Genomic DNA, 20,727 nt, shown 5'->3' on the forward strand with positions numbered 1-20,727 from the left:
ACAGGAAGCAGCTCTTTCAGAGGTTTAGTTGGATTGAGTCCAGTATGCAGCTTGAAGGTTTAGAGAACATGATTATTTTCATCATTGTGTCAAGAGATATAGTACTAAAACACTTGAGTGTCTCTCTTGATACTAGGTCCTGGCAGAGTTGTGCAGACTCAGGACAACTGAGCTTTGGAGGAATACGCAGATTTAAAGAGGAGTCCGTAATTTGCTTTCTAATGGTCATGATATTTTCCTCAAAGAAGTTCATGAATTTATTACTGCTGAAGTGAAAGCCATCCTCTCTTGGGGAATGCTGCTTTTTAGTTAGCTTTGCGACAGTATCAAAAATACATTTTGAATTGTTATTATTTTCCTCAATTAAGTTGGAAAAATAGGATGATGGAGCAGCAGTAAGGGCTCTTCGATACTGCACGGTATTGTCTTTCCAAGCTAGTCGGAAGACTTCCAGTTTGGTGTGGCGCCATTTCCATTCCAATTTTCTGAAAGCTTGCTTCAGAACTCGGGTATTTTCTGTATACCAGGGAGCTAGTTACTTATGACAAATGTTTTTCGTTTTTAGGGGTGCGACTGCATCTAGGGTATTGCGCAAGGTTAAATTGAGTTCCTCAGTTAGGTGGTTAACTGATTTTTGTCCTCTGACGTCCTTGGGTAGGCAGAGGGAGTCTGGAAGGGCATCAAGGAATCTTTGGGCTGTCTGAGAATTTATAGCACGACATTAAGATCCACAACATTTATTCCACGGGACAAAACTAGGTCCAGAGTATGATTGTGACAGTGAGTAGGTCCAGAGACATTTTGGACAAAACCCACTGAGTCGATGATGGCTCCGAAAGCCTTTTGGAGTGGGTCTGTGGACTTTTCCATGTGAATATTAAAATCCCCCAAAATGTGAATATCATCTGTTATAACTACAAGGTCCGATAGGAATTCAGGGTACTCAGTGAGGAATGCTGTATATGGCCCAGGAGGACTGTAAACAGTAGCTATAAAAAGTGATTGAGTAGGCTGCGTAGATTTCATGACTAGAAGCTCAAAAGACGAAAACATATATTTTTTTGTAAATTAAAATTTGCTATCGTAAATGTTAGCAACACCTCCGCCTTTGCGGGATGCACGGGGGATATGGTCACTAGTGTAGCCAGGAGGTGAGGCCTCATTTAACACAGTAAATTCATCAGGCAGGGTAGCCTAGCGGTTAGAGCGATAACCGGAAGGTTGCAAGTTCAAATCCCCGAGCTGACAAGGTACAAATCTGTCATTCTGCCCCTGAACAGGCAGTTAACCCACTGTTCCTAGGCTGTCATTGAAAATAAGAATTTGTTCTTAACTGACTTGCCTAGTTAAATAAAGGTAAAATAAGAGATCAAGATTATGATCAGTGACTATAACTGCCTTTGAAGTGAGGGATCTAACATAAGTAGCCCTATTTTGAGGTGTGAGGTATCACAATCTCTTTCAATAATGGCAGGAGGTCTTTATTCTAGTGAGATTGCTAAGGCGAACACCTCCATTGCCCAACCTAGGTCGAGACAATGGGGATAGCTGAGCTGACTACACTGACTGTGCTAGTGGCAGACTCCACTAAGCTGGCAGGCTGGCTAACAGCGTACTGCCTGGCCAGCACCCTATTTCATTGTGGAGCTAGAGGAGTTAGAGCCCTGTCTATGCTGGTAGATAAGATGAGAGCACCCCTCTAGCTAGGATGGAGTCCGTCACTCCTCAGCAGGCCAGGCTTGGTCCTGTTTGTGGGTTAGTCCCAGAAAGAGGGCCAATTATCTACAAATTCTATATTTTGGGAGGGGCAGAAAACAGTTTTCAACCAGTGATTGAGTTGTGAGACTGCTGTAGAGCTCATCACTCCCCCTAACTGGGAGGGGGCCAGAGACCATTACTTGATGCCGACACATCTTTCTAGCTGATTTACACACTGAAGCTATGTTGCGCTTGGTGACCTCTGACTGTTTCATCCTAACATCGTTGGTGCCGACGTGGATAACAATATCTCTATATTCTCTACACTCGCCAGTTTTAGCCTTAACCAGCACTATCTTTAGATTAGCCTTAACGTCGGTAGCCCTGCCCCTTGGTAAACAGTGTATGATTCGTTTTAAGTCTAATACTGCGGGTAATGGAGTCGCCAATGACTAGGGTTTTCAATTTGTCAGAGCTAATGGTGGGAAGCTTCGGCGTCTCAGACCCCGTAACGAGAGGAGTAGAGACAAGAGAAGGATCGGCCTCAGACTCCGACTCGCTGCTTAATGTGGAGAACTGGTTGAATGTTTCTGTCGGCTGAATGAGCGACAACGGTTGAGCATTCCTACAGCATTTCTCTCCAGAAGCCATGAGAAAGTTGTCCAGCTGCGGGGACCACGCGAGGGGATTTATACTAACGTTACTATCTGTACTTACTGGTGGCACAGACGCTGTTTCATCCTTTCCTACACTGAAATTACCCTTGCCTAATGCTTGCGTCTGAAGCCGGGCTTGCAGCGATCGTTCTCCTGTATATTATGAGTACAGCGACTACAATTAGAAGGCATCATGTTAATGTTACTACTTAGCTTCGGCTGTTGGAGGTCCTGACGAACCATGTCCAGATAAAGTGTCCGGAGTGAAAAGGTTGAATGAAAAAAAAATGTTGAGGGAAAAACTAAAAATATAAACGGTAATTAAAAAGTAAAAACCGGAAAGTTGTCACGTAGCAAAGTAAGGTTGGTAAACAAGTCTGCAAGTTATGACCGGAAATGACGAATCTGGTCATCTGAACATCAACTGTAGCAGGGGGTGTAAAGCAATAACACAAGTTTTTCCATCAGCTGACTATGATCGATAATGTCAAAAGCTGCACTGAAGTCTGACAAGACAGCCCCCACAATAATTTCATCATCAATTTATCTCAGTGTGTATTAATGTCTCTGTGTGTGTCAATGACTCTGTGTGTGTTAATGTTTCTGTGTGTGTTAATGTTTCTGTGTGTGTTAATGTTTTTGTGTATGTTAATGTTTCTGTGTGTGTTAATGTTTCTGTGTGTTAATGTTTCTGTGTGTATTTATGTCTCTGTGTGTATTAATGCCTCTGTGTGTATTCCCTTCAGGCACCTACCAGCCCTAGGGGAGTGTCTGGCCACCCTGGTAGGAGCCATGCCTGTAGCTTTCCTAATGTCTGTGTGTATTCCCTTCAGGCACCTACCAGCCCTAGGGGAGTGTCTGGCCACCCTGGTAGGAGCCATGCCTGTAGCTTTCCTGGAGCCTGATCTTAACGCTCACAACCCCCTGTCTGTCTTCAACACCAAGACACCGCGAGAGAGGGCCAGTAAGTCACTACTCTGCAGCAGTGTAGTACTACTGAATCATAACACTACCAATTTATCAGAACCAATATATGCTTGACTACAATCCATATGCCCTTGCATTGACCTCCACTACATCCTACGTTCTACTGGAAGGGCCGTTTCCCTGGACACAAGGCCTAGTCCTTGACCATGCATTTTAGTCCAGGACCAAGCTTCATCAATGTCTGGGAAACCAGCCCTGTGTTTATTAACGGTGATTGGCTAACTGTGTGCTGTTCTCTGTGTAGTCTTGAGTATGCCTGACTCTGTGGAGGAGATGTGTTCAGAGGTGCCTCGTCTGGATCGCCTGCTGAAGGACATCAACGACATCTCAGAGTCTGGAGCACGATACACAGAGATGCCACAGGTCAGGAGGGCATGGACTGTTTTTCATTTATTTATTTTTATTTCACCTTTATTTAACCAGGTAGGCTAGTTGAGAACACCTTTATTTAACCAGGTAGGCTAGTTGAGAACACCTTTATTTAACCAGGTGGGCCAGTTGAGAACACCTTTATTTAACCATGTAGGCTAGTTGAGAACACCTTTATTTAACCAGGTAGGCTAGTTGAGAACAAGTTCTCATTTACAACTGCGACCTGAACTAGATAAAGCATAGCAGGGTTAACAGACAACAACACAGAGTTACACATGGAGTAAACAATAAACAAGTCAATAACACAGTAGAAAAAAAAGAAAAAAGAGAGTCTATATACATTGTGTGCAAAAGGCACGAGGAGGTAGGACGAATAATTAAAATTTTGCAGATTAACACTGGAGTGATAAATTATCAGATGGTCATGTACAGGTAGAGATACTGGTGTGCAAAAGAGCAGAAAATTAAATAAATATAAACAGTATGGGGATGAGGTAGATAAATTGGGTGGGCTATTTACCGATAGACTATGTACAGCTGCAGCTGTTGTTATCACTACATCGGTTCATATTACAAGAGAGCTTTTCTTTAGACAGTGAACCCTATTTTAAAGCTGGAATCCTCAGCGGTGAAGCTGTCGCGTTCGTTTGCGATATTACAACAACAAAGACACGTTACTTGTTACGACGAACACAGTTTTCTTCGTCTGACATCGTTGCACGTGCGATAGAACACAGAGAATGTACTACCATTTATTTTCACCATGATGCCGGATTCTCCTCCTCCTCCCCAAAGAAACTCATTAAAGCTAGAGCCTTGATTGACAGCAACTCCTTGATTAAAATGACCTCTGGCATGACGGCATTACGTGGTATAACTTAATATCACAATTTATCGTGATATAGCTTAATATTCTGATAATGGTGATATTGCTTAATATTGTGGTTAGCGCTTAATATGGTGCCGTCCCATCCCCATTCCCTCCAGGTGATTGAGGTGATCCTGCCCATGTTGTGTAACTACCTGTCCTATTGGTGGGAGAGAGGAACAGAGAACTCTGCTCCACACATAGCCTGCTGCACCACCGTGTGCTCCAACCACCTCAGCATCATCCTGGGGAACATCCTCAAGATCCTCAACAACAACCTGGGCATCGACGACGCTCCCTGGATGAAGAGGATCGCAGGTGGGATACTGGGTTATTATTACCTCAGGGCTAACGTTTTAACAGAGGAGGTTTTGGTGAACTCGTGTGTTGAGGAACCTGGCCTTAGACCGGAAGACTTGCGTTAACTCCATGAGTCAATGCCTACCCACTGGGCACACACTGGTAGAATCAACGTTGTTTCCATGTCATTTCGATGTGATTACGTTGAACCAACGTGGAATCGATGTTGAATTGATGTCTGTGCCCAGTGAGTAGGCTTTAGCTCAACGGGCTAATACAGTCTCATTGCACACAGGATACCCGCGTTTGAACCTAGTTGGTCATGTTTGGCGGGCAATGTGATGAATGGTGAATAATAAACACAAAGCTGTGGTCGTAGCATTCCCAGCCGTACTCTTTGAATCAAAGTAGCAACTCCTCAGTGAGGCGAAATCTGATTGGTTTCGTTGGTATCATTGCAGTCTACTCTCAGCCAATCATCTGTAAGGCTGCAGCAGACCTCCTGAAGAGTCACTTCCTGCCCACTCTAGAGAAACTCAGGAAGAAGACAGTCAAGGTGAGATGAGAGGAATTGAAATGTATTCTTTGGACTGCTGTCCATTTGTTTGTTTTCATTTTCTATGAATCATTCACAAGAGTCAATCACACAACTAGCTTGAATCCATAATGCGAACCTGCCAACCTCTATGTTATTGTTCGACGTGACAATGACAAGACTTGGCAGTACAGCAAGGCTAGCGCACGGCCATTAAGGAAAATCCCTTTTGAGTGATTTCGTAGTTCCCTGACCCCAGGGGGCGATGGAGGAGGAGCCGCTGAAGTCTGACTTTAAAGGAGACACTCAGGAAACCGAGCTTCTGTTATTACTATGTTGTAAAGGTGTTATAACTGTTATTATGTGTTATAACTATGTTATTACTATGTTATAACCCCAGGTGGTGGCAGAGGAGGAGCTGCTGAAGGCTGACATTAAAGGAGACACTCAGGAAGCTGAGCTTCTCATTCTGGATGAGTTTGCTGTCCTCTGTAGAGACCTGTACGCCTTCTACCCAATGCTCATCCGCTACATGGACAACAACAGGTAGTATAACCCAGCCAGCCTTTCCAACACACACATCTGTTGTTTAGGTTCTGGGAAATCTGCAGGCCTTGACAAAATGTTCACTGAATTCATTTAGAATGACACTGTGTACAGTACTGTACTATTTATTTCAGGAGATCATAGTGAGATAACATGTATCCAATCTTTCTTATTTGGGATTGCTACCTGCAGATTCCCCCAATGCATATCCTGGACTCTAGGCGACATAACACAACAGATGGTTACTATGGCCTCACCTCTTCTTTAGTCCACTTCTCATGAAAACGTCTGTCAAACTCCCACCAGGTCCAGATGGTTGAAGAGGCCTGATGCTCAGTCCAACGAGCTCTTCACCATGGTGGCGGAGATCTTCATTCTCTGGTGCAAATCACACGTAAGACTTTTCACATTAGAATACTACATACAGTGAGTTCATTTATTTTCAAGTTCTGTTTGAAGATTCTTCTCGTTTCTTTCCTTCTTTACTGACCCCGTCAACAGAACTTCAAAAGGGAAGAGCAGAACTTTGTGGTTCAGAATGAAATCAACAACCTGTCTTTCTTGACTGGGGAACGTAAAACCAAGATGTCCAAGGTAAGGACGGAGCAGGAGTTCGTTTAGCCAGTAGTGAGTAAAGAAAGACATTCGCAGAAGCGCTCTCACTGTGGTTGTCGGGAAATCCTGGTGGAGGCTTCCAGATATACCTGCTTATACCCTCACAATTCCAGGAATCTTCCAACCAGGATTTCTGAAAAACAGAGTATTCTCTCTCTCTCTCTCTCTCTCTCTCTCTCTCTCTCTCTCTCTCTCTCTCTGTGTATCTCTTTCTCTCTCCCTGTCGGTCTCTCCACAGTCAGGTGGTGACCAGGATAGGAAGCACAAGAAGCGGCGTGGAGAGCTGTATTCTGTCCAGACCTCTCTGATCGTAGCCGCACTGAAGAAGATGCTGCCCATCGGACTCAACATGTGCACCCCAGGAGACCAGGAGCTCATCTCATTGGCCAAGATAAGATACAGTCTGGTGAGTTATACTACATTATCCCTCTAACCCTGGAGACCAGGAGCTCATCTCATTGGCCAAGATAAGATACAATCTGGTGAGATATAATACTGTCATATTGCTAAAGTCTTCAATGATCATGTGAAGTAGCGTATTGATGTGTGATCACGCTACGTTTGTATTCACAGATATCCAGGCCTATCCCCAGCCATTTTGGCATGTTTTTAACCCATTCTCTCACTCCGAGTAGTTTCTCACTCCATCCTGTTTCCCTCCGACAGAAAGACACAGACGACGAGGTGAAGGATCACTTGCGTGAGAACCTACATCTTCAGGACAAGGTAGGCTTGGGAAATGTAAAATGATCTGATATTCCACACGGTGTGTACTTTGTATCTCCCCTGGTCATTTCTCTGCGCTACAGGAAAGTGTGGTCTGTAACCTCTGCATTACTCTGTAACCTCTGCATTACTCTGTAACCTCTGCATCACTTACTGTATTCAGCAGACCAGGACATTCAGATGCAGAAGCATTTGTAAAAAAAAATAAAAAATGTGGATGTAGTTTCAGTGACACCAACTGAAAAAAACATAATATGTTTTTTTTTTATGTTGATATGGTTTAACATTGTAAATGGACAAATTATAACATGTTTAGTGTGTGTGTGTGTGTGTGTGTGTGTGTGTGTGTGTGTGTATGTGTGTGTGTGTATGTGTATGTGTATGTGTATGTGTGTGTGTGTGTGTGTGTGTGTGTATGTGTGTGTATGTGTGTATGTGTGTATGTGTGTGTGTGTGTGTGTGTGTGTATGTGTATGTGTATGTGTATGTGTATGTGTGTGTGTATGTGTGTGTGTGAAGTCTGATGACCTGGCAGTGCAGTGGCAGATGAACCTGTATAAGGATGTGGTGGTGGTGGGGAGTGAGGAACGTGCAGACCCAGAACAGACTGTGGACAGAATACAAAGCATCTCCGCTGCAGTCTTCCACCTGGAGCAGGTACCCTCACAGTCAACAGTTACAACTCTATAAAGTCTGTTGTTTACTACGTGATGACATGATTTTCTCACTGAGACATATGTCTCTTTTACAAGGGTGCCCTGTTTACAAACACAGCATCAAATACAAAGTACAGAATGAGGATTTAGTAATACAATTATAACAGTCAAAGTGTTGATTATAAGAGTCTAAGTGTGGATTATAAGAGTCAAAGTGTGGATTATAAGAGTCAAAGTGTGGATTATAAGAGTCAAAGTGTGGATTATAAGAGTCAAATTGACATCCACAGAATAATGTTTTAAGACGTAATGTCCATAAGTTCGTAATGTTTTGAGACGTCATGTTTTGAGACGTAATGTCCATAAGACGTAATGTTTTGAGACGTAATGTTTTGAGACGTAATGTCCATAAGACGTAATGTTTTGAGACGTAATGTTTTGAGACGTCATGTTTTAAGACATAATGTCCATAAGACGTAATGTTTTGAGACGTAATGTTTTGAGACGTAATGTTTTAAGACATAATGTCCATAAGACGTAATGTTTTGAGACGTAATGTTTTGAGACGTAATGTCCATAAGACGTAATGTTTTGAGACGTAATGTTTTGAGACGTAATGTCCATAAGACGTAATGTTTTGAGACGTAATGTTTTAAGACGTAATGTTTTGAGACGTAATGTTTTGAGACGTAATGTTTTGAGACGTAATGTTTTGAGACGTAATGTCCATAAGTTCGTAATGTTTTGAGACGTAATGTTTTGAGACGTAATGTTTTGAGACGTAATGTTTTAAGACGTAATGTTTTGAGACGTAATGTCCATAAGACGTAATGTCCATAAGTTCGTAATGTTTTGAGACGTAATGTCCATAAGACGTAATGTCCATAAGTTCGTAATGTTTTGAGACGTAATGTCCATAAGACGTAATGTCCATAAGACGTAATGTTTTGAGACGTAATGTCCATAAGACGTAATGTTTTGAGACGTAATGTTTTGAGACGTAATGTTTTGAGACGTAATGTTTTGAGACGTAATGTTTTGAGACGTAATGTCTATAAGTTCGTAATGTTTTGAGACGTAATGTTTTAAGACGTAATGTCTTGAGACGTAATGTCCATAAGACGTAATGTTTTGAGACGTAATGTTTTGAGACGTAATGTCCATAAGACGTAATGTCCATAAGACGTAATGTTTTGAGACGTAATGTTTTAAGACGTAATGGCTTGAGACGTAATGTCCATAAGACGTAATGTTTTGAGACGTAATGTCAATAAGACGTAATGTTTTGAGACGTAATGTTTTGAGACGTAATGTTTTGAGACGTAATGTTTTGAGACGTAATGTCCATAAGTTCATAATGTTTTGAGACGTAATGTTTTGAGACGTAATGTTTTGAGACGTAATGTTTTGAGACGTAATGTCCATAAGTTCGTAATGTTTTGAGACGTAATGTCCATAAGACGTAATGTCCATAAGACGTAATGTTTTGAGACGTAATGTTTTGAGACGTAATGTTTTGAGACATAATGTCCATAAGTTTGTAATGTTTTGAGACGTAATGTCCATAAGACGTAATGTCCATAAGACGTAATGTTTTGAGACGTAATGTTTTAAGACGTAATGTCTTGAGACGTAATGTCCATAAGACGTAATGTTTTGAGACGTAATGTCCATAAGACATAATGTTTTGAGACGTAATGTTTTAAGACATAATGTTTTGAGACGTAATGTCCATAAGACGTAATGTTTTGAGACGTAATGTCCATAAGACGTAATGTTTTGAGACGTAATGTCCATAAGACATAATGTTTTGAGACGTAATGTCCATAAGACATAATGTCCGTAAGACGTAACGGTTTGAGACGTAATGTCCATAAGACATAATGTTTTGAGACGTAATGTTTTGAGACGTAATGTTTTGAGACGTAATGTTTTGAGACGTAATGTTTTAAGACGTAATGTTTTGAGACGTAATGTTTTGAGACGTAATGTCCATGAGTTCATAATGTTTTGAGACGTGATGTTTTGAGACGTAATGTCCATAAGACGTAATGTTTTGAGACGTAATGTTTTGAGACGTAATGTCCATAAGACGTAATGTCCATAAGACGTAATGTTTTGAGACGTAATGTCCATAAGACGTAATGTCCATAAGACGTAATGTTTTGAGACGTAATGTCCATAAGACGTAATGTCCATAAGACGTAATGTTTTGAGACGTAATGTTTTGAGACGTAATGTTTTGAGACGTAATGTTTTGAGACGTAATGTCCATAAGACGTAACGTTTTGAGACGTAATGTTTTAAGACGTAATGTTTTGAGACGTAATGTCCATAAGACGTAATGTCCATAAGTTCGTAATGTTTTGAGACGTAATGTCCATAAGTTCGTAATGTTTTGAGACGTAATGTCCATAAGACGTAATGTCCATAAGACGTAATGTTTTGAGACGTAATGTCCATAAGACGTAATGTTTTGAGACGTAATGTTTTGAGACGTAATGTTTTGAGACGTAATGTTTTGAGACGTAATGTCCATAAGTTCATAATGTTTTGAGACGTAATGTTTTGAGACGTAATGTTTTGAGACGTAATGTTTTGAGACGTAATGTCCATAAGTTCGTAATGTTTTGAGACGTAATGTCCATAAGACGTAATGTCCATAAGACGTAATGTTTTGAGACGTAATGTTTTAAGACGTAATGTTTTAAGACGTAATGTTTTGAGACGTAATGTCCATAAGACGTAATGTCCATAAGTTCGTAATGTTTTGAGACGTAATGTCCATAAGACGTAATGTCCATAAGACGTAATGTTTTGAGACGTAATGTCCATAAGACGTAATGTTTTGAGACGTAATGTTTTGAGACGTAATGTTTTGAGACTTAATGTTTTGAGACGTAATGTCCATAAGTTCATAATGTTTTGAGACGTAATGTTTTGAGACGTAATGTTTTGAGACGTAATGTTTTGAGACGTAATGTCCATAAGTTCGTAATGTTTTGAGACGTAATGTCCATAAGACGTAATGTCCATAAGACGTAATGTTTTGAGACGTAATGTTTTAAGACGTAATGTCTTGAGACGTAATGTCCATAAGACGTAATGTTTTGAGACGTAATGTCAATAAGACGTAATGTTTTGAGACGTAATGTTTTGAGACGTAATGTTTTGAGACGTAATGTTTTGAGACGTAATGTCCATAAGTTCGTAATGTTTTGAGACGTAATGTTTTGAGACGTAATGTTTTGAGACGTAATGTTTTGAGACGTAATGTCCATAAGTTCGTAATGTTTTGAGACGTAATGTCCATAAGACGTAATGTCCATAAGACGTAATGTTTTGAGACGTAATGTTTTGAGACGTAATGTTTTGAGACGTAATGTCAATAAGTTCGTAATGTTTTGAGACGTAATGTCCATAAGACGTAATGTCCATAAGACGTAATGTTTTGAGACGTAATGTTTTAAGACGTAATGTTTTGAGACGTAATGTCCATAAGACGTAATGTTTTGAGACGTAATGTCCATAAGACATAATGTTTTGAGACGTAATGTTTTGAGACGTAATGTTTTGAGACGTAATGTCCATAAGACATAATGTTTTGAGACGTAATGTTTTGAGACGCAATGTTTTGAGACGTAATGTTTTGAGACGTAATGTCCATAAGACATAATGTTTTGAGACGTAATGTTTTGAGACGTAATGTTTTGAGACGTAATGTTTTGAGACGTAATGTCCATAAGACGTAAAGTTTTGAGACGTAATGTTTTAAGACGTAATGTTTTGAGACGTAATGTTTTGAGACGTAATGTCCATAAGTTCATAATGTTTTGAGACGTAATGTTTTGAGACGTAATGTTTTGAGACGTAATGTCCATAAGTTCATAATGTTTTAAGACATAATGTCCATAAGACATAATGTTTTGAGACGTAATGTTTTGAGACGTAATGTTTTAAGACATAATGTCCATAAGACGTAATGTTTTGAGACGTAATGTTTTCAGACGTAATGTCCATAAGACGTAACGTTTTGAGACGTAATGTTTTAAGACGTAATGTTTTGAGACGTAATGTCCATAAGACGTAATGTCCATAAGTTCATAATGTTTTGAGACGTAATGTCCATAAGACGTAATGTCCATAAGACGTAATGTTTTGAGACGTAATGTCCATAAGACGTAATGTTTTGAGACGTAATGTTTTGAGACGTAATGTTTTGAGACGTAATGTTTTGAGACGTAATGTCCATAAGTTCATAATGTTTTGAGACGTAATGTTTTGAGACGTAATGTTTTGAGACGTAATGTTTTGAGACGTAATGTCCATAAGTTCGTAATGTTTTGAGACGTAATGTCCATAAGACGTAATGTCCATAAGACGTAATGTTTTGAGACGTAATGTTTTAAGACGTAATGTCTTGAGACGTAATGTCCATAAGACGTAATGTTTTGAGACGTAATGTCAATAAGACGTAATGTTTTGAGACGTAATGTTTTGAGACGTAATGTCCATAAGACGTAACGTTTTGAGACGTAATGTTTTGAGACGTAATGTTTTGAGACGTAATGTCCATAAGACGTAATGTCCATAAGTTCGTAATGTTTTGAGACGTAATGTCCATAAGACGTAATGTCCATAAGACGTAATGTTTTGAGACGTAATGTCCATAAGACGTAATGTTTTGAGACGCAATGTTTTGAGACGTAATGTTTTGAGACGTAATATTTTGAGACGTAATGTCCATAAGTTCATAATGTTTTGAGACGTAATGTTTTGAGACGTAATGTTTTGAGACGTAATGTTTTGAGACGTAATGTCCATAAGTTCGTAATGTTTTGAGACGTAATGTCCATAAGACGTAATGTCCATAAGACGTAATGTTTTGAGACGTAATGTTTTAAGACGTAATGTCTTGAGACGTAATGTCCATAAGACGTAATGTTTTGAGACGTAATGTCAATAAGACGTAATGTTTTGAGACGTAATGTTTTGAGACGTAATGTCCATAAGACGTAACGTTTTGAGACGTAATGTTTTAAGACGTAATGTTTTGAGACGTAATGTCCATAAGACGTAATGTCCATAAGTTCGTAATGTTTTGAGACGTAATGTCCATAAGACGTAATGTCCATAAGACGTAATGTTTTGAGACGTAATGTCCATAAGACGTAATGTTTTGAGACGTAATGTTTTGAGACGTAATGTTTTGAGACGTAATGTTTTGAGACGTAATGTCCATAAGTTCATAATGTTTTGAGACGTAATGTTTTGAGACGTAATGTTTTGAGACGTAATGTTTTGAGACGTAATGTCCATAAGTTCGTAATGTTTTGAGACGTAATGTCCATAAGACGTAATGTCCATAAGACGTAATGTTTTGAGACGTAATGTTTTAAGACGTAATGTCTTGAGACGTAATGTCATTAAGACGTAATGTTTTGAGACGTAATGTCAATAAGACGTAATGTTTTGAGACGTAATGTTTTGAGACGTAATGTTTTGAGACGTAATGTTTTGAGACGTAATGTCCATAAGTTCGTAATGTTTTGAGACGTAATGTTTTGAGACGTAATGTTTTGAGACGTAATGTCCATAAGTTCGTAATGTTTTGAGACGTAATGTCCATAAGACGTAATGTCCATAAGACGTAATGTTTTGAGACGTAATGTTTTGAGACGTAATGTTTTGAGACGTAATGTCAATAAGTTCGTAATGTTTTGAGACGTAATGTCCATAAGACGTAATGTCCATAAGACGTAATGTTTTGAGACGTAATGTTTTAAGACGTAATGTTTTGAGACGTAATGTCCATAAGACGTAATGTTTTGAGACGTAATGTCCATAAGACATAATGTTTTGAGACGTAATGTTTTGAGACGTAATGTTTTGAGACGTAATGTCCATTAGACATAATGTTTTGAGACGTAATGTTTTGAGACGCAATGTTTTGAGACGTAATGTTTTGAGACGTAATGTCCATAAGACATAATGTTTTGAGACGTAATGTTTTGAGACGTAATGTTTTGAGACGTAATGTTTTGAGACGTAATGTCCATAAGACGTAATGTTTTGAGACGTAATGTTTTAAGACGTAATGTTTTGAGACGTAATGTTTTGAGACGTAATGTCCATAAGTTCATAATGTTTTGAGACGTAATGTTTTGAGACGTAATGTTTTGAGACGTAATGTTTTGAGACGTAATGTCCATAAGACGTAATGTTTTGAGACGTAATGTTTTAAGACGTAATGTTTTGAGACGTAATGTTTTGAGACGTAATGTCCATAAGTTCATAATGTTTTGAGACGTAATGTTTTAAGACATAATGTCCATAAGACGTAATGTTTTGAGACGTAATGTTTTGAGACGTAATGTTTTAAGACATAATGTCCATAAGACGTAATGTTTTGAGACGTAATGTTTTGAGACGTAATGTCCATAAGACGTAACGTTTTGAGACGTAATGTTTTAAGACGTAATGTTTTGAGACGTAATGTCCATAAGACGTAATGTCCATAAGTTTGTAATGTTTTGAGACGTAATGTCCATAAGACGTAATGTCCATAAGACGTAATGTTTTGAGACGTAATGTCCATAAGACGTAATGTTTTGAGACGTAATGTTTTGAGACGTAATGTTTTGAGACGTAATGTTTTGAGACGTAATGTTTTGAGACGTAATGTCCATAAGTTCATAATGTTTTGAGACGTAATGTTTTGAGACGTAATGTTTTGAGACGTAATGTTTTGAGACGTAATGTCCATAAGTTCGTAATGTTTTGAGACGTAATGTCCATAAGACGTAATGTCCATAAGACGTAATGTTTTGAGACGTAATGTTTTAAGACGTAATGTCTTGAGACGTAATGTCCATAAGACGTAATGTTTTGAGACGTAATGTCAATAAGACGTAATGTTTTGAGATGTAATGTTTCGAGACGTAATGTTTTGAGACGTAATGTTTTGAGACGTAATGTCCATAAGTTCGTAATGTTTTGAGACGTAATGTTTTGAGACGTAATGTTTTGAGACGTAATGTTTTGAGACGTAATGTCCATAAGTTCGTAATGTTTTGAGACGTAATGTCCATAAGACGTAATGTCCATGAGACGTAATGTTTTGAGACGTAATGTTTTAAGACGTAATGTTTTGAGACGTAATGTCCATAAGACGTAATGTTTTGAGACGTAATGTCCATAAGACATAATGTTTTGAGACGTAATGTTTTGAGACGTAATGTTTTGAGACGTAATGTCCATAAGACATAATGTTTTGAGACGTAATGTTTTGAGACGCAATGTTTTGAGACGTAATGTTTTGAGACGTAATGTCCATAAGACATAATGTTTTGAGACGTAATGTTTTGAGACGTAATGTTTTGAGACGTAATGTTTTGAGACGTAATGTCCATAAGACGTAATGTTTTGAGACGTAATGTTTTAAGACGTAATGTTTTGAGACGTAATGTTTTGAGACGTAATGTCCATAAGTTCATAATGTTTTGAGACGTAATGTTTTGAGACGTAATGTTTTGAGACGTAATGTCCATAAGACGTAATGTTTTGAGACGTAATGTTTTAAGACGTAATGTTTTGAGACGTAATGTTTTGAGACGTAATGTCCATAAGTTCATAATGTTTTGAGACGTAATGTTTTGAGACGTAATGTCCATAAGACGTAATGTTTTGAGACGTAATGTTTTGAGACGTAATGTCCATAAGACGTAATGTCCATAAGACGTAATGTTTTGAGACGTAATGTCCATAAGACGTAATGTTTTGAGACGTAATGTCCATAAGACGTAATGTCCATAAGACGTAATGTTTTGAGACGTAATGTTTTGAGACGTAATGTTTTGAGACGTAATGTTTTAAGACATAATGTCCATAAGACGTAATGTTTTGAGACGTAATGTTTTGAGACGTAATGTTTTAAGACATAATGTCCATAAGACGTAATGTTTTGAGACGTAATGTTTTGAGACGTAATGTCCATAAGACGTAACGTTTTGAGACGTAATGTTTTAAGACGTAATGTTTTGAGACGTAATGTCCATAAGACGTAATGTCCATAAGTTCGTAATGTTTTGAGACGTAATGTCCATAAGACGTAATGTCCATAAGACGTAATGTTTTGAGACGTAATGTCCATAAGACGTAATGTTTTGAGACGTAATGTTTTGAGACGTAATGTTTTGAGACGTAATGTTTTGAGACGTAATGTCCATAAGTTCATAATGTTTTGAGACGTAATGTTTTGAGACGTAATGTTTTGAGACGTAATGTTTTGAGACGTAATGTCCATAAGTTCGTAATGTTTTGAGACGTAATGTCCATAAGACGTAATGTCCATAAGACGTAATGTTTTGAGACGTAATGTTTTAAGACGTAATGTCTTGAGACGTAATGTCCATAAGACGTAATGTTTTGAGACGTAATGTCAATAAGACGTAAGGTTTTGAGACGTAATGTTTTGAGACGTAATGTTTTGAGACGTAATGTTTTGAGACGTAATGTCCATAAGTTCGTAATGTTTTGAGACGTAATGTTTTGAGACGTGATGTTTTGAGACGTAATGTTTTGAGACGTAATGTCCATAAGTTCGTAATGTTTTGAGACGTAATGTCCATAAGACGTAATGTCCATAAGACGTAATGTTTTGAGACGTAATGTTTTGAGACGTAATGTTTTGAGACGTAATGTCAATAAGTTCGTAATGTTTTGAGACGTAATGTCCATAAGACGTAATGTCCATAAGACGTAATGTTTTGAGACGTAATGTTTTAAGACGTAATGTTTTGAGACGTAATGTTTTGAGACGTAATGTCCATAAGTTCATAATGTTTTGAGACGTAATGTTTTGAGACGTAATGTTTTGAGACGTAATGTTTTGAGACGTAATGTCCATAAGACGTAATGTTTTGAGACGTAATGTTTTAAGACGTAATGTTTTGAGACGTAATGTTTTGAGACGTAATGTCCATAAGTTCATAATGTTTTGAGACGTAATGTTTTGAGGCGTAATGTCCATAAGACGTAATGTTTTGAGACGTAATGTTTTGAGACGTAATGTCCATAAGACGTAATGTCCATAAGACGTAATGTTTTGAGACGTAATGTTTTGAGACGTAATGTTTTGAGACGTAATGTTTTGAGACGTAATGTCCATAAGTTCGTAATGTTTTGAGACGTAATGTTTTGAGACGTAATGTTTTGAGACGTAATGTTTTGAGACGTAATGTCCATAAGTTCGTAATGTTTTGAGACGTAATGTCCATAAGACGTAATGTCCATAAGACGTAATGTTTTGAGACGTAATGTTTTGAGACGTAATGTTTTGAGACGTAATGTCAATAAGTTCGTAATGTTTTGAGACGTAATGTCCATAAGACGTAATGTCCATAAGACGTAATGTTTTGAGACGTAATGTTTTAAGACGTAATGTTTTGAGACGTAATGTCCATAAGACGTAATGTTTTGAGACGTAATGTCCATAAGACATAATGTTTTGAGACGTAATGTTTTGAGACGTAATGTTTTGAGACGTAATGTCCATAAGACATAATGTTTTGAGACGTAATGTTTTGAGACGCAATGTTTTGAGACGTAATGTTTTGAGACGTAATGTCCATAAGACATAATGTTTTGAGACGTAATGTTTTGAGACGTAATGTTTTGAGACGTAATGTTTTGAGACGTAATGTCCATAAGACGTAAAGTTTTGAGACGTAATGTTTTAAGACGTAATGTTTTGAGACGTAATGTTTTGAGACGTAATGTCCATAAGTTCATAATGTTTTGAGACGTAATGTTTTGAGACGTAATGTTTTGAGACGTAATGTCCATAAGTTCATAATGTTTTAAGACATAATGTCCATAAGACATAATGTTTTGAGACGTAATGTTTTGAGACGTAATGTTTTAAGACATAATGTCCATAAGACGTAATGTTTTGAGACGTAATGTTTTCAGACGTAATGTCCATAAGACGTAACGTTTTGAGACGTAATGTTTTAAGACGTAATGTTTTGAGACGTAATGTCCATAAGACGTAATGTCCATAAGTTCATAATGTTTTGAGACGTAATGTCCATAAGACGTAATGTCCATAAGACGTAATGTTTTGAGACGTAATGTCCATAAGACGTAATGTTTTGAGACGTAATGTTTTGAGACGTAATGTTTTGAGACGTAATGTTTTGAGACGTAATGTCCATAAGTTCATAATGTTTTGAGACGTAATGTTTTGAGACGTAATGTTTTGAGACGTAATGTTTTGAGACGTAATGTCCATAAGTTCGTAATGTTTTGAGACGTAATGTCCATAAGACGTAATGTCCATAAGACGTAATGTTTTGAGACGTAATGTTTTAAGACGTAATGTCTTGAGACGTAATGTCCATAAGACGTAATGTTTTGAGACGTAATGTCAATAAGACGTAATGTTTTGAGACGTAATGTTTTGAGACGTAATGTCCATAAGACGTAACGTTTTGAGACGTAATGTTTTGAGACGTAATGTTTTGAGACGTAATGTCCATAAGACGTAATGTCCATAAGTTCGTAATGTTTTGAGACGTAATGTCCATAAGACGTAATGTCCATAAGACGTAATGTTTTGAGACGTAATGTCCATAAGACGTAATGTTTTGAGACGCAATGTTTTGAGACGTAATGTTTTGAGACGTAATATTTTGAGACGTAATGTCCATAAGTTCATAATGTTTTGAGACGTAATGTTTTGAGACGTAATGTTTTGAGACGTAATGTTTTGAGACGTAATGTCCATAAGTTCGTAATGTTTTGAGACGTAATGTCCATAAGACGTAATGTCCATAAGACGTAATGTTTTGAGACGTAATGTTTTAAGACGTAATGTCTTGAGACGTAATGTCCATAAGACGTAATGTTTTGAGACGTAATGTCAATAAGACGTAATGTTTTGAGACGTAATGTTTTGAGACGTAATGTCCATAAGACGTAACGTTTTGAGACGTAATGTTTTAAGACGTAATGTTTTGAGACGTAATGTCCATAAGACGTAATGTCCATAAGTTCGTAATGTTTTGAGACGTAATGTCCATAAGACGTAATGTCCATAAGACGTAATGTTTTGAGACGTAATGTCCATAAGACGTAATGTTTTGAGACGTAATGTTTTGAGACGTAATGTTTTGAGACGTAATGTTTTGAGACGTAATGTCCATAAGTTCATAATGTTTTGAGACGTAATGTTTTGAGACGTAATGTTTTGAGACGTAATGTTTTGAGACGTAATGTCCATAAGTTCGTAATGTTTTGAGACGTAATGTCCATAAGACGTAATGTCCATAAGACGTAATGTTTTGAGACGTAATGTTTTAAGACGTAATGTCTTGAGACGTAATGTCATTAAGACGTAATGTTTTGAGACGTAATGTCAATAAGACGTAATGTTTTGAGACGTAATGTTTTGAGACGTAATGTTTTGAGACGTAATGTTTTGAGACGTAATGTCCATAAGTTCGTAATGTTTTGAGACGTAATGTTTTGAGACGTAATGTTTTGAGACGTAATGTCCATAAGTTCGTAATGTTTTGAGACGTAATGTCCATAAGACGTAATGTCCATAAGACGTAATGTTTTGAGACGTAATGTTTTGAGACGTAATGTTTTGAGACGTAATGTCAATAAGTTCGTAATGTTTTGAGACGTAATGTCCATAAGACGTAATGTCCATAAGACGTAATGTTTTGAGACGTAATGTTTTAAGACGTAATGTTTTGAGACGTAATGTCCATAAGACGTAATGTTTTGAGACGTAATGTCCATAAGACATAATGTTTTGAGACGTAATGTTTTGAGACGTAATGTTTTGAGACGTAATGTCCATTAGACATAATGTTTTGAGACGTAATGTTTTGAGACGCAATGTTTTGAGACGTAATGTTTTGAGACGTAATGTCCATAAGACATAATGTTTTGAGACGTAATGTTTTGAGACGTAATGTTTTGAGACGTAATGTTTTGAGACGTAATGTCCATAAGACGTAATGTTTTGAGACGTAATGTTTTAAGACGTAATGTTTTGAGACGTAATGTTTTGAGACGTAATGTCCATAAGTTCATAATGTTTTGAGACGTAATGTTTTGAGACGTAATGTTTTGAGACGTAATGTTTTGAGACGTAATGTCCATAAGACGTAATGTTTTGAGACGTAATGTTTTAAGACGTAATGTTTTGAGACGTAATGTTTTGAGACGTAATGTCCATAAGTTCATAATGTTTTGAGACGTAATGTTTTAAGACATAATGTCCATAAGACGTAATGTTTTGAGACGTAATGTTTTGAGACGTAATGTTTTAAGACATAATGTCCATAAGACGTAATGTTTTGAGACGTAATGTTTTGAGACGTAATGTCCATAAGACGTAACGTTTTGAGACGTAATGTTTTAAGACGTAATGTTTTGAGACGTAATGTCCATAAGACGTAATGTCCATAAGTTTGTAATGTTTTGAGACGTAATGTCCATAAGACGTAATGTCCATAAGACGTAATGTTTTGAGACGTAATGTCCATAAGACGTAATGTTTTGAGACGTAATGTTTTGAGACGTAATGTTTTGAGACGTAATGTTTTGAGACGTAATGTTTTGAGACGTAATGTCCATAAGTTCATAATGTTTTGAGACGTAATGTTTTGAGACGTAATGTTTTGAGACGTAATGTTTTGAGACGTAATGTTTTGAGACGTAATGTCCATAAGTTCGTAATGTTTTGAGACG

The 20,727-nt window shown here is 37.7% G+C and overlaps 1 protein-coding gene across 1 annotated transcript in view; it reads left to right on the top strand.

The window, feature by feature from the left end:
- The window catches only part of LOC110521100 (ryanodine receptor 3-like), a 264,957-nt gene that overhangs the window by 197,286 nt on the left and 46,944 nt on the right, over positions 1–20,727 (top strand). The window contains exons 69-78 of the mRNA XM_036976224.1: positions 3,188–3,318; positions 3,586–3,704; positions 4,701–4,899; positions 5,343–5,437; positions 5,817–5,962; positions 6,269–6,356; positions 6,464–6,556; positions 6,816–6,983; positions 7,244–7,303; positions 7,823–7,960. Of these exons, the coding sequence (XP_036832119.1) occupies positions 3,188–3,318; positions 3,586–3,704; positions 4,701–4,899; positions 5,343–5,437; positions 5,817–5,962; positions 6,269–6,356; positions 6,464–6,556; positions 6,816–6,983; positions 7,244–7,303; positions 7,823–7,960 (1,237 nt within the window). The remainder of the gene's footprint in view (positions 1–3,187; positions 3,319–3,585; positions 3,705–4,700; positions 4,900–5,342; positions 5,438–5,816; positions 5,963–6,268; positions 6,357–6,463; positions 6,557–6,815; positions 6,984–7,243; positions 7,304–7,822; positions 7,961–20,727) is intronic.

The sequence above is a fragment of the Oncorhynchus mykiss genome, chromosome 4, assembly GCF_013265735.2.
Source record: "Oncorhynchus mykiss isolate Arlee chromosome 4, USDA_OmykA_1.1, whole genome shotgun sequence".
Lineage (NCBI taxonomy): Eukaryota > Metazoa > Chordata > Actinopteri > Salmoniformes > Salmonidae > Oncorhynchus > Oncorhynchus mykiss.